The sequence below is a fragment of the Etheostoma spectabile genome, chromosome 11 (genome assembly GCF_008692095.1).
Source record: "Etheostoma spectabile isolate EspeVRDwgs_2016 chromosome 11, UIUC_Espe_1.0, whole genome shotgun sequence".
NCBI lineage: Eukaryota > Metazoa > Chordata > Actinopteri > Perciformes > Percidae > Etheostoma > Etheostoma spectabile.
Window position 1 is genome coordinate 23,942,626 of NC_045743.1, and position 16,186 is coordinate 23,958,811.

Below are 16,186 nucleotides of genomic sequence, written 5' to 3' on the forward strand. Positions count from 1 at the left end.
TAGCCTACTGTACCGTATTTAATCTAATTGGATGGGAGTATACAGTAGCCTACTGTACGTTGCACATGACGCACCACTACAAGACGACTCAACAGATTCGGCAGCATTCATTTGCGGCAAATCATTGCAGCTTGATGGCGGTAAAGCTAGCACATAGTAGTATGGACGGCAACATGATTGAAAATGAAGAAAAGGAAGATCCCAGAGATTCGGCAGATAAGTAGCAAGATATTCCCAATCATCCTTGGCCTCATCTGAGAGAGATGTTTGACATGGTAGGCATCAAGAATGACTCCTGGGCCAAGCCACGGCAAAATCAGATATCCGAGTACAAATGGAACACACTATAACTATATAGTTGTTGCGGTCTGTGTCGCCGCAACATGAAGTTATATTTCTGGGGAGGTGGATGTCAGATTACGGCGTGGGGATTCAACACAGAACCATTCGATGCTGATGCATTTGCCTCCATCCAGAGCATGTAAATGTTTGATTAGTTAGCCCTTACTTTATGTCTCAAAAACTACCATGCTGTTCTACACAAAGAATAAATAGGACTTTGCAATTTCCCCACTGTGGGACAAATAAAGGTTTTCTTATCTAACCTTATTTAGTGTAACTGGTTTAGTTATTTAAATAATGTTCGCGATTCAAAATAAATTTTAAAGTTTATATGCAAATTATATCATACTAAAACAAAGAATTACCTCCGTACCTTATTTGGAAAAATTTGCAATATATTTATTTTTTGGCAAAACATGTGGAACACGTACAGAAATTATGGGTTTCCATTCATAATATAATACTTGTTTATCACAGTTTATTTTTTAACTGACTAAGCAATGGGACTACTGGAATCAATATTTTACTACCTTGGACATAATAATTATATCAGAGGATCAGAGAACGTTTGAAAGGCTCGGCTGAAAATGAAAAAGTTAAAAATGTTATTTTTTCCTATAGGACCGGAAAGGAATAATTCAAACCCATCCATTAATCTTTAAAAGTCCCTTTAAATGACATTTAAGGTTAATGGCAACCCTGAGGTGAGAACTATTAGTATGTTAAAATTAACAAAAAAAACTACTACTACTCCTACTGTAACAACTGTTCCCTTTTTCTGGATAATGTGTCCCTTGTTTGTTAGCATAGCAGTGGATGACAGAGGTGTGTAAATATGACAGTGGGGGGGGGGGGGGGGGGGGGGGGGGGGACCAGACTTACACTCTACTCTCTTCTCCAACATGGCAAGACGGTTTGTGACCTCGGTCTTCAGCTCGTTGATCTTGAACGCCCTGTAGAAATAAATGAGTTGAGAAAGAGTAGGGATCTGTGACAGAGACAGTCTCCATGGCAACAATAAACATTTGTGTATATTTACACTTCTCTGCTGCAGGTGGATAATTACAGCTGCATTTGATAAAGTATTAACTGCTTCATATAATACTTCCATCCGTCCCTGCACTGCTCTGTGGTAGCTTTTGCATTTTAACCTGTATATTGAACATATCTGCAAAACTTAACATACTGTAGTACACAACAGAACTGCAGTAGTTGGTAGAATTCATTGTAGTCTATCAGCTGAAAGTCAATTATCTACATTTATGAAATAGAAGTTAAAAGTATTTGTAGGTTCCAGGATCTCCAATCCAAATCTTAAACTGAATTCATTCTGTTGTTGTTGTTATTGATGTTCACATACAATAAGAAATTGGAAACAAATAAAGAATCAGTTGATTGGTCAATAATAGGGATATAACGATGCATAGTGAATCGAGATTAAACAAAAAGAATTGTTACGTAATTGTTAAACAGCCTAGGGCATAATCTAGCTTTGATTTCACTTGTTTGGCTTCAGATGTCAAACCGTCTTATAGTTTGTATATTTGAGATTATTTATGTGTGTATTAATGTGGGATTTGCTTTTAAAATCTTTTATTAAATTTGCATTTCATTTTTGTTATCTAGGATAAAATATGTCACTTTTGAGAGGACACATCTGTTGTTTAGCACAGTTTATAGAAATTAAGGATTTTTTTTTTCAACATTGCAGTCAATCTGGGGCTGTACTGTACAGTATTAGCAACAGCAGTCTAATGTCCTGCTGCTTTGTTCCCTTTGCACCCGTGGACTCCTGTGTCCTGTCCTGTGCACATCTGCCCATACAGTATGCACAGTCTCACTCTGACATACACCCAGTAAAAAAACCTGTACATGATGCATGAGCGGAGAAAAACAAACATGACACGAGAGCTGAAGCAGAGAAGGAGCAGTGAAATGATGTCTGGAGTCAGTGGGGAACATTAGTGAAAAGCAAAACAACAAAGCCAGAGGCAGATCGGAATGAATTGATTAAAAAGGACAGCAGCACCACTAAAAAAATTGTACAAATGAAAAAGTATTATCATCAAGATACAAAACATGGTCTTAGGTTTTGGAGATGCAAGGTTTTAACTCCTAATGATCAATTAGCGACCTGGTTAAAAGACTAAGAAATCCAAAATAGAGTAACAGAGGCTACAAATTTACAATAATGAATATAATCATCTATACAGTATATGCAAAAGTGAGAAAATATGCCCATGTAATATCTTCATAATAGTTGCTGCGTATAACAAGTTAACGGAGACAATCTGCTACCGTGTAAACATATTCAGCCAGCTGCTTACCTTGAAAACTGCTCTGCTACTTGCGTCAGTACATTCTGAAAGAGTTCCTCTTTATCTGAGGAGAGAACAAGCGTGGAGCTGTGTTACATATACACACACCCACCAGACTGTCCACACAAACAAAGCCCTGCCATTGGCTTAAAGCTGTACTTATTGTTCTCCTTAGCAGTTTCAGTGTGTTTCAGTTGAGGACAAGAATCGCTTTAACCAAATTGTAAACTGACTGGTGAGTCCCAGCTGCACTCCTCATCCCTGTATGCTACACAACTACAGCTACGGCCATCTTAGGAGATAGCCTACGACCTTTGAATGTGGCATTCCAGTATCTCCCTTCTGAACCGGGGGTAGGAGTCCCCGGTTGCAGAACTACAAGATTTAAAAACAGTTTTGTCCCAGCACCAATCGCTCTTTTAAACAAACTGTTTTCTATTCAGTTTATCCATGTTTTACTGTCTGCTTCATATGTTGTAATGTTTTGTGTGTTGCATGTTATGTGGTGGTCTACAAAGTGCCTCTTAGACTGTAAACCTAGTTTACCCACGGATACCAATAAAGTAACCTGAGACCTGAACCTATTGTTGTGGGCAAAGTTCAACACCATGTGCCAATAAATTAACAGCTATGAGAAATTGTAAAAAAAAAAAAAAAAATGATGAAGTCTGTACATTGTGTCACTTGATGCGAGGGTCACAGGTCAGTGCTGACTGAAAAATTCCACTCTGTGATAAATCAAGGTTGGTTCAGCTAGAGTGAATAAGCAGACTGGATCTCCACCCTCAGACAACAATATAACAGGCTTGATTATTGCAGTTAACAAGCTTGTTTCACCCCAAAATAACACTTTTAATGAGTAGGCTGTTACTGGTTAAAATTAGGATGTTCTGAGGTGGATTTGAACCTAGTAGGTTGATGCTGACTCGTCTCAGGAAGGACTATCAGTGAGTGTGTGTGTGTGAGTATATGTGCGTGTTTGTGTGTTGTGTAGCTGCCCCCAGGGACAAAGCTCAGCCTTTCCGCCCATTTCTTCCGGTGGTCACTCACAGTATTGCAACAGAAAATCCCTCTGCGACCTGTTGAAGATTTTACCCATAGTCCACTAATGTATGAATCTTTCTACTCTGAATTTTTAATCAATTGACTTTTAATATTTTAGGAACTTCCCTCAAGCCAGGAAAATTGATTCAAAAACCTGTAGCATCACCACAATGTAAAGTCTATGGGCCAATTCATTTCACAGAAGTAAGCTCGGAAGCTTAAAAACGTTTTTGCGCCACTAAGCAACTCTACGAATGAACGGGGTTCCACCATGAATGTATCCAGGTCTTGTCATACATCCATGGTGTGCAGTCCCTGAAACTCACCAGCAAGCTGTCCTCCAGTCATGGGCACCACTCGATACAGTGACCTGCAACACAAAAGGACACACACAGGTTAGTTTGAGAGCAGAGGTGGTGTGAAGCTGAAATTAATTTTACATGGAGGTGTATGTTCAGATGGTGTTTGTCAAATACAATTTTTTTCAGATTTTAACCTGAGATAAGATAGCAAATATGCACACAGTGTTGTGGTTTGGGGTTTTGTTGGGGGTTATTTTCCCCGTTTGGCCTTCCTTGTGTTTTTGCCTCGGTTTTCTCCCTAATTTGGTGTTATGGATCCTGTCTTATGTTTCCCTGTATCTGTTTGTTCTGCTTCCTGTTTTGGTAGTCAGCTTCCTGTCTTGTCTTGTCTTGTCTAGCTTCACGTTTGCCTGTCTGATTGTCCAGCCCCGCCCTAATGTGCTTCACCTGACGTCTCAACTGTTCCCCATTACCTCGTTACCTCTTGTACTTAACCTCTGTGTTTCCCTTGTCTTGTGCCAGATCGTTTTGTCCGTTGCTCCGTGATGTCTAGTTTGCCTTTTGCTCGCCAGTTTCCCTGCCTGCCGTCCTGTCTGCCTCCCCAGCCCCTGTGTTCCCGTTGATGTTCCAGCTGATTCCCCGTGAGTTTTCCTTGGTTTCCCTGTTTGGACTTTTGCTCTCCCCACCTGCCTGTTTGTGAAATTCTGTTGGACCTCTCCCCATTCTACTCCTGTGTTTGGATAATAAATCCCTTTTTTATGGTTCTACTACTCTGCGTTTGGGTCCTCCTTCCTGTCCCATAACACACAGCTGTACACACACACACACACACACACACACACACACACACACACACACACACACACACACACACACACACACACACACACACACACACACACATACATTATGTAAATGCCTGTATATATATATATATATATATATTGCGCTTTTCTAGTCTTAACGACTACTCAGAGCTCTTTTACATAGTACACCATTCCCCATTCACACACTATGGCCAAGGCTGCCATACAAGGTGCCACTTGCTTATCAGATGCACACTCACACACAATTGTGTGGGACAAATACACTCAGGCAAGTTCAGTGTCTTGCCCAAGGAAACTTTGACATGTGACTGAGGGGCCAGGGATCGAACCACCAACCTTCCGATTGGCAGGCAACCGCTGAAAGCTTTAACCGCTCTATTTAAGTGTTGTCCCTTATCAGTGTGTGCCTGTGGGCCTGTGTGTAAGTGCATGTGCCTTTAACCTTGAGACTGGAGCATATCGAGTGTTTTGTCTAACGAGACTAGGGCAGTTCTCATCATTTATGTTAAAGGACCATAACCGTCCTCATGTCCCTAACATCACCCATCGTGGACATGCTCTACATCCCAGCACATTCTTAGTGTCGCATTGTTTTTTTTGCAAACGGCAATTTTCTTAACGACATTGGTGATGCGGAGCCTATTAGTAAGGCCACTGTACAGCAAAGCGCTGTCAGAAGAGTGTGACTCGCTCTGAAACATGTTTTAAACGTTTGTGTAGAGTTCCCTGGACAAAAACCAGTAAGAGACATTAAAAATGCATGTGTAAAACCCTTTGAAATTACAATTCTGTTGATGGTGCTGCAGCCTCAGAATGGGATTAGTAGGCCTAGAACGTTTTCACCCGCAGGATTGCACCTAACTGTAATATTATACTTAGCGTTGCATTGACTATAGCAACAATTTTCTCCCACGCAAATTCTCTTTCTTTTTTACTGCATTGCTTTTTTTTTTTAAACTAAATATATGTTCAACCTTGCTGTGTGGCTCCATTCATGCTGCCTTTTTACTGTGGTGGTTCACGCACTTAACTCTAAGTCAAACATCAGCTGTTGTGGAAGTGGAAACTCAGTTTGTTAAACCCCCTTCCGGAAACGGACAAGGATTAACAAACTGAGTCTAACCCTGATCTCTGAGTTGATTTACCCTGTGATGAGTTTTTGACGTTAGTCATATGAGGATGGATAAGGTTATGTATGCTACATAACTGAGAGACTGGGAAGAAAAACCATACATTTTAAAAAGGTAGTTATCTGGAAATGAAAATGCATCTATAGTCGGGGTCTCAATATCATCTCCCGACGTATATGTTTAACTCCCTGAGAAGTAATACAGCTTCTTCATCAACATGACCTTACCATTTACTAAAGGAAATGCCATTTCCAGAATACTTGATTCTGATTACTCAATCACAGCATTTTACGGTCTGTTATAACAGTTGCTAAGTATAACAGACTGTTGCCATGGTAGAAGTCTGATATATTTTTTAATCAATATTGATTAGTTATAGTAATTTGTGTTAGTAATGTTATAGATCCACGGTTAACTCACTCACTTACAGGGACGTGCACAAGTACAAGCTATTGTTGCCCGGGCAACAGCCCGTTTGCCCCGATTGACTTAGAGCTCTGATGGAAGAGCTGAAATAAACTCTCTTTTTTCCTTTTTTTTTAACTGTTGTGGCTGCATTTATACGATAAAACGGCCATCATTACTAAAGTTAAATCAAACGAAATCGCTATATCATTCAAGCTTGCCCTCAGCGTTGCCCTCGGCCCAAAAGTCACGCCACTCTGTTTACATTCTCACACAAGGTGCACCGCAAATTAAAGAGAGGGAACGCCAAGCCCTTCTGCTTTCACGTGAGTTTTTAAAGTTATAAATGGTGATTACGACAAATGCCCTGTGAATGGTAACCACAAAAATCCACTTGAGCCGGAGAGCCATGCTCAACGGTAAAGTTAACAGTCCCAACCAGGAAGCTGGCGTTATAAGTAGATAACCTCTAATAATATGAATTAAACCTGCATCACCCTGTCTGGCTTCTGTTTCACATAATGAAGGGCTCGCTCTGCATTATCCCGTACTTATGTCCCGTATGCTGTATTACGTTACTGTAGCCCTGTGGTATGTTATGTTATGTTACTATTGTTCTGTTAGAATGGCAAGAACGGAATGTACAAAGGAGAGCTCGGGACCACACGTCTTGTATTCCATTCTATTAATAATCCTTTAACCCTATTACAGATTATCTGTCCACTAGGCGGCAGTGATGTATTCAAAAGGGTAAAGGTACTTTATTGTCATGTACACATACATGTAGAGGAATTGATTTTCTACATTTAAACCATCCCACAAGGGAGCCGTGGGCAGCCATTTACAGCACCCGGGGACCGGAGACCGCAGATCTGAGCCAGTGTCTTGGTCGTGACACTGCCTGGAGATCCTGGTCCATGTTTTTGATGGTGGGGGAAACCAGAGCGCCCAGAGGAAACCCACGCAGACATAGGGAGAACATAGAAACTCCACACAGAAAAACCCGGAATAACCGGGATTCAAACCCAGAACCTTCTAGCTGTGAGGCCACTTAAGCAAATAATCATTGTAACATTTTCAACAGAAGAGACTTTCTCCTGTTTTTCCTGTTCAGCTGATTATTACTTTAACTCAAGTTTTAATGAATTCTATTCAGCTAAACTAGTATCCAATTTTCAATTTCAATTTTATTTATAGTATCAATTCATAACAAGAGTTATCTCGAGACACTTTACAGATAGAGTAGGTCTAGACCACACTATATATATCCATATATCCGTCTTTCAGGTATCTCGGAGGGTTTCTCTCTCCAACTGGTTTACATCTATCAGCCTGAGGACTGGCTGGGAAGGAAAAAAAGATGTAGCAGCTGATATCACGTCACCACAACTCACAACCGAGCTGGCGATGATGCGTTCGTGGACCTCACCACCAGGTCAGCTCTTACCATCGTGGCCTCCCACGGGCCGTTCCTGGTTTCATGGAGGGTCTAGTGGCAGAGCGTGCTGAGATTGGATGTTACAGCCTTTTAGCTGTCACCTGCGCACCTGTTTTCTCCACGCAGCCTGAGGTCGGGTCGAGAGTTATCCAGTTTGAAGCTTTTATCCTACACCCCATCAGGGGGTCAGTGAGTAAAATTGCATCTGCTTTGCCCAGCTTATGTGTTGGCATGTTATGTGCATTGCTGCAGCCTCCGTCTCCCACTGTGATCTGCTCACAGTGTGTCAGTGTGGCCGGCAGTAGGCGGGCTACGGCGACTAGGAACAGGGTGTTATACATCAGGCTCCACCCACTGTACCCATGGAGACTCCTATGTCATTGTTAAAGAGGGTGTAGGATGTGAGACAGCAGGGACGCTGCCTCTTATGCTATGCTGCTGTTGGGTTCTAGGTAGGCCCATCCTGATTGGCCGGCAACATTTATGCAAAGTTTAGTGGGTGAACGCATGCTCGGGATTGGAGAGGAGTATTACCCATGAAGTCCAGTAGAGGGCTCCGCCTGTGCTTTTAGAACTAAGGTTATAACAGCACCTTTGTTTCCAGATGTGTCAATTGCAGCGTCTGGGCACGGACAAAACGAGGTGAATGAGGACAGAAACGTTAATTTAAATAAATATTCCCAAGGAAGTCCCGTTCACATTTTTTCACTTCATCATCAACGGAAATGTTCAGTTTAATGGGAATTACAACACTAAATATGCTACAGAGTTTGTGTTGCTATGGACGCAGTGTTCCAACTGCAGAGAATAAACAGAGTGTCTTCTTTAGCAATAGCAATAAAAATCATTTTGAAATCAATAAAACTGTTTAAAACTATATTTTTGAAATGTAAGTGACACAATTAATGTTCTGATTACTCAAGGTGTATACAAAGCTCTTTCATGACAGAACTTAGTTGCAAGATGATGAGGACGTAGGGTAAATTAATTTGCTTTAGAAGGAGAACCAGGCGTCTCTTTGTAGAAATAAGCTGCTAACTAGTCATTATTTAATATATCACATACTCCCACTACTAAAACATATTATCTTACTGTCCAGTGTGGGTCTTTATTAGTGCCTCAGCTAACTGTGACACGCTGCACTTCTCAAAGTTACGCACATGGTAAATGTTTGGTGTTAAATGGTATTTGTGGTCATGCATCATCTTCCCCAGGACTTGCACATTCTGTATCTTCTGTGGAACTGTTAGAAAAAGACAGGAGAATCAAAGTTTCTAATCCTACTTCTCTGCTCTATCTTGCTTTTGACACTGCTGACAGTGGTATCAGACACAGGTGACACCCTACAATATTTAAATACAGTCATCCATTAAACACTAGCAGGAAATCACATATGAGCACATTGCCGGGAATTCTCTCTGTGGGGAACTTACATGAGATAAATCTTTTTGTGAATACAGTTTGTTGATGATTGAATTTGAGGGAAAACACATTTGCATGAGCATCAAATAATTGTTGGAATGAACTGTCCTGTTCACATCCTTGAAAGTAAGTTATCAGCTCTAGCTCGTGGTCAGTCTATCTTGACTGGTTTAGACATTATCACTGATAATCAAAATCCTTATGGAGAAAAAGAACGGGATTTTTTTTCTTGCGGATCCACACGGTTGAGCTCTATACACAGAATGTAGACCTCCACCACAGTATAACGACTGGAAGGGATGGGTCAATCAAGCGTTGGCAGCATGCTTTATTTACAAGCTTTCTGCAGAAGTAACGGTTTAATCATAGTAAAGCCCTGCATCCAAATACTGCACCCACCATGATTCAGAAAAATGGACCACTTGTATTTAATGAGACTTTTTATCTCTGTGATTCTGATTTCTTGCAAATTAAAAGGCTTCAGGTAAACTCAGTTAACTAAGCTAATGCAAAGCTACGAATCACATTTCATGACAGCTCATTGTAGCAATATGCTAACAGCCAAGAAGAAAGGCGCAGGGGACACTGGGATTTACAGTCAATCAGCGAAAGTCTTTCAATCAATCTAACAGCCAGCTGTTGGACTGAATTAATGTTCTGTCAAACAATCAATTTATCAATGAAGACATCAGTGGGATGCAGATTTTCCAATACCTCTCTGTGTTGTGTGGCATAGTGGGGTCAATGGACACCATGGCTCCGGATGAATCCAGCAGGGACAGATTAGTGTTTCTGCATGAAGACAAAACACACGGACATCTTACTGCAAGTCACATGTAAGGCTGCATGATTGTGAGCAATCTTTTTTTCTACGTTTCACTTAAGCATAAATACTATTCATTTGTCTCATAAAATCTAAAGAGGATGGGCCTAATGCTTGCACTGCTAATGAGTGGAAGGGTGGTAAAGAACTATAGGAGAACCAAAAGGTCCAGTTTCAATCTCCTGTGAGAGCAAAACATCCATCCACATGTGTCTTTAAGCAGATCACTGAGTAAGAAATCTTCAGAGAACAGGGGGTCAGATCTCACCGGAACACAGACACACCAACATATCACCGACACTGTGTTACCATGAACTACAGGAACTCAGCGGCTTCCCTACTGAAAATAATCCAGTTAAAGTAAAAAAAAAATATTTTTACATTTTTAAAAATTGTCGTAAACCATGAGTTCAAATTAATTCACAAAATCAATTTATCGCCCAGCATCAAACGCTTAATTTCCTGCATTCTGGTGAATTTTTCTGCATCAATATACGGTGCAAATGTAAATATAAGTGAAAGGAAATTATTATTTAATTATTATAATAATTATGAATTATTGTCCTGTATTGTTGAAAATATCATACCTGTTTTTGGTTTATGTTTCTTTTAGGAATAATGTACATCTCAACAACAAAATCTATTAGAGAATGAAACCTTGATAAAGCTATTAGCCCCAAAGTTTAAATCTACATTAAACACATGACAAATGTCACATGTCAAAATCACAAGAAATCCCCTCTTTATTTTTCACATAAGGGACTAAGCTGCTCTTACAGGTCCCACGCTGTGTCTGTACGTGTGTGTACTGCTGAAAAGGAACATTCTCAGATCTGTATGACTCATTTAAATATGGTAAGCACCCACACTAACAATATATTCTGTAATATATTGCTGTAGAAATGTTAGAAAGTAATTGCTAATATGAAATAAATTTCAAAAATGAAAGTAGATTGATATGACACTATGTGAAATTGATGCACTGGTAAAAAGTACTGTTACTGGAGTTACTGTCTTTGAACTATATGACCAGCATCAAAAGCAGTTTTTCCCTTAACACTTCTTTCACCTAGGTCCTAAAATGGCCTAATGTAATTAGATTTAGTATATAAAACATAACTTTGTGGTTTCACCTCTATTATAAAAAGTCTATGGGTGTCTCCAACCCTTTGTCTTTTCACTGTCTGCGCCACCGACTCCGAGTTGTGACCGGTTCTGAACGTACCGGACCTGACCTAGCGTGGCATGCCTGCGTGTTGTGTGTGCATGTCAGTGTGTGACATGACGTAGTGTGTTGGTGTTTTTGTAGATGCTGATCTGAAGTTTGTTTGATAGGATTTGGGTATATACATTTTTTCATTTAAATGATGGGTTTTATTCTTATCAATGTTAATCACATCCCAACCTACGGACAAAAAAATCATCCTGCAGAATTATACGGACACCATGGACCTGGAAATTCAGCAGAAGCCACAGTTACACAAACATGCACTGCTAGGTTACAATGGTATGGTCCAATACAGTCCCTGACAAAAGTCTTGTTGCTTGTTTGCAAATTGACCTGAAGTGCCACTGAAATATATTTCTAATCAAGATTTATTTACAAGAACTGGCTCTTTTAATCCCAACAGCTTCTGTAATAATGTTTCAGTGCAAAACGAAACTGTCAAAAAGTATCTAATATTCCCAGCTTGGTAAACCCCATTAATCAATTTTGCAAAGACATAAGTGTTGTCGCCTTGTCATTGACTTCACTGTGACTAATAATGGATCAATCGGTCTCAGTGTGTATAAAAACACCCCTACACCTAGACCTTCACATCAACTGCAACTACCCTCTGCAAACATGCCTAGATTCACCCTGAGACTAAAGTTTTGATTATCAAGAGGCTGAAGACCAGATCCACTGCTGATGTGGCAGACACCTTCAATGTGTCTCAGCGTCAAGTACAGAGGAAAAAACTTTGAAGACACGGGAGACGTTTTTGACAAGCCCAGGTCGGCAGACCCGCAAGACAACTGCTCGAGAGACCGTTTGTTGGCTCGAAAATCCAAGGCCAGCCCATTTTCCACTGCAGCAGAGCTCCACGAGACCTGGTCACCTGAAGTCCCGTGTCAACCAGAACGGTTTTGTCGGATTCTGTCTCGAAATGGCCTCCATGGTCGATCAGTGCCCAGACCAGCACTACAAAAGACAATTGAAAAACCGTGTGGCATGTGCCAAGGCCCACAGCTTGCTAAAAGGATGGATCTGGAGAAGTGGAAGAAAGTGGATTTTCAGATGATCTTCTGTTGAATTCACACGCGTCGCGCAAATATGGCAGGAGACCTACTGGACCCCGCATGAATCCAAGATTCACCCAGAAAACAGTGAAGTTTGGTGGTGGAAAAATCATGGTCTGGGGTTCCAACCAGTATGGGGTGTGCGAGATATCTGCAGGGTGGAAGGCAACATCAATAGTCTCAAATACCAAGAAATCTTAGCTACCTAACACACACACAACACACACGCAAAAAAAAAAACAACACACACCACACACACAAAAAAAAGACACCACCGCACCGACAACAACACGAGCCCAACAACAAGATAAAGAAAAAAACACACACAACACACACACACACACACACACCACACACACAAACCCACACAACACACAGAGTATGTTCCTGTTTCACTTGACATTTAATACCATGCACACCTGCCACTGCATGTGATTAATACAGTGCCTATTTACAGTGCTGCTATATATTTAATATGTTTTCACGCAGTACATTGCCTGAGTAATAATTTTAGTGCAGATTACAACCAATACTCCTCTGCTGTTTGTTTTAGAGTTCAGATAGGCATGACTACTGTTTGATGTGATTAATAATGGTTGTAATCTGGTAATTCCTCATTTACAAGCAGGGAGATGAGTAGAATAGTTCAAATACACAAAAGAATAGGTATACAAGCATAAAACACACATACAATATCATACAGTGCCTTGCGAAAGTATTCGGCCCCCTGTGAACTTTTCAACCTTTTTGACACATTTCAGGCTTCAAACTAAAGATATAACATTTTATTTTTGTGAAGAATCACCAACAAGTGTGACACAATTGTGAAGTGGAACGAAATCTATTGGATATTTAAACTTTTTTAGCAAATAAAAACTAAAAGTGGTGCGTGCAAAATGATTGGGCCCCTTTACTTCAGTGCAGCAAACTCAGTCCAGAAGTTCAGTGAGGATCTCTGATGATCCATGTGTCCTAAATGACTGATGGTGATAAATAGAATCCACCTGTGTTGATCAAGTCTCTGTATAAATGCACCTGCTCTGTGATAGTGCTCAGGGTTCTGTTGAAGCGCCAGAGAACTCATGAAGACCAAGACACCAGGCAGGTCCGTAATACTGTTGTGAGAATTTTAAAGCCGGATTTGGATACAAAAAGATTTCCAAGCTTTAAACATCCCAAGGAGCACTGTGCAAGCGATCATTTTGAAATGGAGGAGTATCAGACCACTGCAATCTACCAAGACCGGCCGTCCCTGTAAACTTTCAGCTCAGACAGGAGAAGACTGATCAAGATGCAGCCAAGAGGCCCATGATCCCTCTGGATGAACTGCAGAGAACTTACAGCTGAGTGGGAGAGTCTGTCCATAGGACAACAATCAGTCTACACTGCACAAATCTGGCCTTCAGGTGAGATGGCAAGAAGAAAGCCATTTCTCAAAGATATCCATAAAAGTCTCGTCTAAAGTTTGCCACAGCCACCTGGGGACACACCAAACATGTGAGAAGAAGGTGCTCTGGTCAGATGAAACCAAAATCAAACTTTTTGGCCACAATGCAAACGATATGTTTGGCGTAAAAGCAACACAGCTCATCACCCTCACCACCCCATCCCCATTGTCAAACATGGTGGTGCAGCATCATGGTTGGGGCCTGCTTTTCTTCAGCGGGACAGTGAAGATGGTTAAAATTGAGGGAAGATGGATGCAGCCAATACGACCATTCTGGATGAAACCTGTTGGAGTCTGCAAAAGACCTGAAACGGGACGGAGATTTATCTTCAACAACAATGATCCCAAACATACAGCAAATCTACAAAGAATGGTTCACAATAAACGTATCCAGGTGTTAGAATGGCTAAGTCAAGCCACCTGAATCCAATCCGATCTGTGGAAGAACTGCAAACTGCTGTCACAAACGTTCTCCATCCAACCTCACTGAGCCCAGCTGTTTTGCAAGGAAGAATGGGCAGAACTTCAGTCTCTCATGTGCAAAACTGATAGGACATACCCCAAGCGACTTGCAGCTGGATCGCAGCAAAGTGGCTCTACAAAGTATTAACGCAAGGGGCCAATAATTTTACACGCATCACTTTTCAGTTTTTTACTTGCTAAAAAAGTTTAAAATTCCATAGATTTCGTTCCACTTCACAATTGTGTCCCACTTGTTGGTGATTCTTCACAAAAATAAAATTTTTATATCTTTATGTTTGACCTGAAATGTGTCAAAAGTTGAGAATTCAAGGGTCCCGAATACTTTCACAGGCACTGTGATGTGGTGAAAATAGATAACAGGTTAAAAGAACAATGAAATCTAAATCCTCAAATCGATAAAAGAAAAGACCATAAAACCCGAAAATAAAATAAAGAAATTAGAGAATTAGGCTCTTGTGTGTTTAGCTCACACAGTCTGTAAATACAGTAGCTATTCATATTTAACACTATAGTGCACACTATTTTATAATACAAACATCCATACATTCAGCCATTGCCAAGTGATTTGATACAAAGGTAATTAAACTCCTTTACAAAATGGTGTAGTCAGGTGGTTTTGCACAACAGAACTTTGAAAGGTAATGACTTCCTTTGAAACTCCATCGTGTTTTTTTAATCCTCGTGTCCTCCTGGCTACTAGCAACTGTGTGGAGGAGGGCTTTTCATTTCTGACAATTTCTGTAAAGAAAAGCTGTCAATGTGAGGTGGTCCCCTACTTCCAATGTCTATGGCTCCACCTTGAACAAAGTGGGTAATTTAAGTATATTGTGCTGATAATGCCTTTAACTAAACATTGACATGCAGGACTTTTAGTGTGCGGTGTGAAGTAAAACCTTTTGAGTACTTCTTCCACTGCCACACCAACATTCCCAGACAAAGTTGCAAAAAATTCTGGGCCCTGTAGAAAAGCATTTCATGGGCCCCTCACCGCATCCACAGCTATTCATTCTAGCATCTTTTTGGGACTTCCTCAATTGAGGGCCCTGGGTACTCAGTCCCGTTTTCCCCTCTAGTCCGACCCCCCTTCCCAGATAAAGTACGGTGAACATAATGGTGTTTGCCTGAGTAGAGGCGTAGATTTGGGGGGGGGGGAGGCAGGGATATGTTTCTCCCCATTATTTAAAAAAGGTGATTTGTCCCCCACAAAAAAATGAAAGAACCCTCACTAAAGAGGTAAAAATAACCATTTTAGGGTCGTCCTTCTCGTCTGTGAATATGTTTCACAACTACACACAACTATACAGTCCCTGACAAAATTCTTGTCGCTTATCTATTTTGTAGAAACACCGCTATTAACCTGATCTTTAATTAATCAATTGGTGTAAGAAATAGCTCATATGAAAAGCTAAAACCCTCCCAAATGATGTTCAATGCACTGAAATAAATTAATTTCACTGAAACAGATTTATAATTTAAACAAGACAGAAGGTCAGATTTTGGCAAGACAAAGTTTTGTCGCCTATACAGAAATTGAACAAGTTTACTGCAAATCACTAAAATATGTCACAAATTAATAGTGTGCTGTGAGATTCAAATGTATATCTTGTATGACTTCCATGACTTGAAGGCTGCATCCATGCGGTTTGGCAAGGATTCATACAATGTACTGATGAAGTCATCAGAATAGCTAGGAAAGCATTCTTGCATGCCTCCCAGAGTCCATCAATATCTTTGTTTTGGTCTTCCATGCTTCCTCTTTCATCCTACCCACATATGCTCCATGATGTTCATGTCATGGGGCGGCCAATCCTGGAGCATCTTGATCTTCTTCGCCTTGAGGAACTTTGAAGTGGGATGGAAGTATGCGATGGAGCCCATCCTGCTGCAGAATTTGGCCTCTTTATGGTTGGGAATATAAGAGT

At 40.7% G+C, this 16,186-nt stretch overlaps 1 protein-coding gene across 2 annotated transcripts in view; it reads right to left on the reverse strand.

The window, feature by feature from the left end:
• The window catches only part of pde9aa (phosphodiesterase 9aa), a 127,795-nt gene that overhangs the window by 31,183 nt on the left and 80,426 nt on the right, over positions 1–16,186 (reverse strand). For both annotated transcript variants that reach the window (XR_004334190.1, XM_032530261.1), the window contains 4 exons: positions 9,943–10,020; positions 4,031–4,074; positions 2,670–2,724; positions 1,225–1,295 (listed from right to left, as the gene is read on the reverse strand). Coding sequence is in view for 1 of the 2 variants with exons in the window: in XM_032530261.1 (XP_032386152.1) it covers positions 1,225–1,295; positions 2,670–2,724; positions 4,031–4,074; positions 9,943–9,983 (211 nt within the window). In the remaining variant the exon portion in view is untranslated. The remainder of the gene's footprint in view (positions 1–1,224; positions 1,296–2,669; positions 2,725–4,030; positions 4,075–9,942; positions 10,021–16,186) is intronic.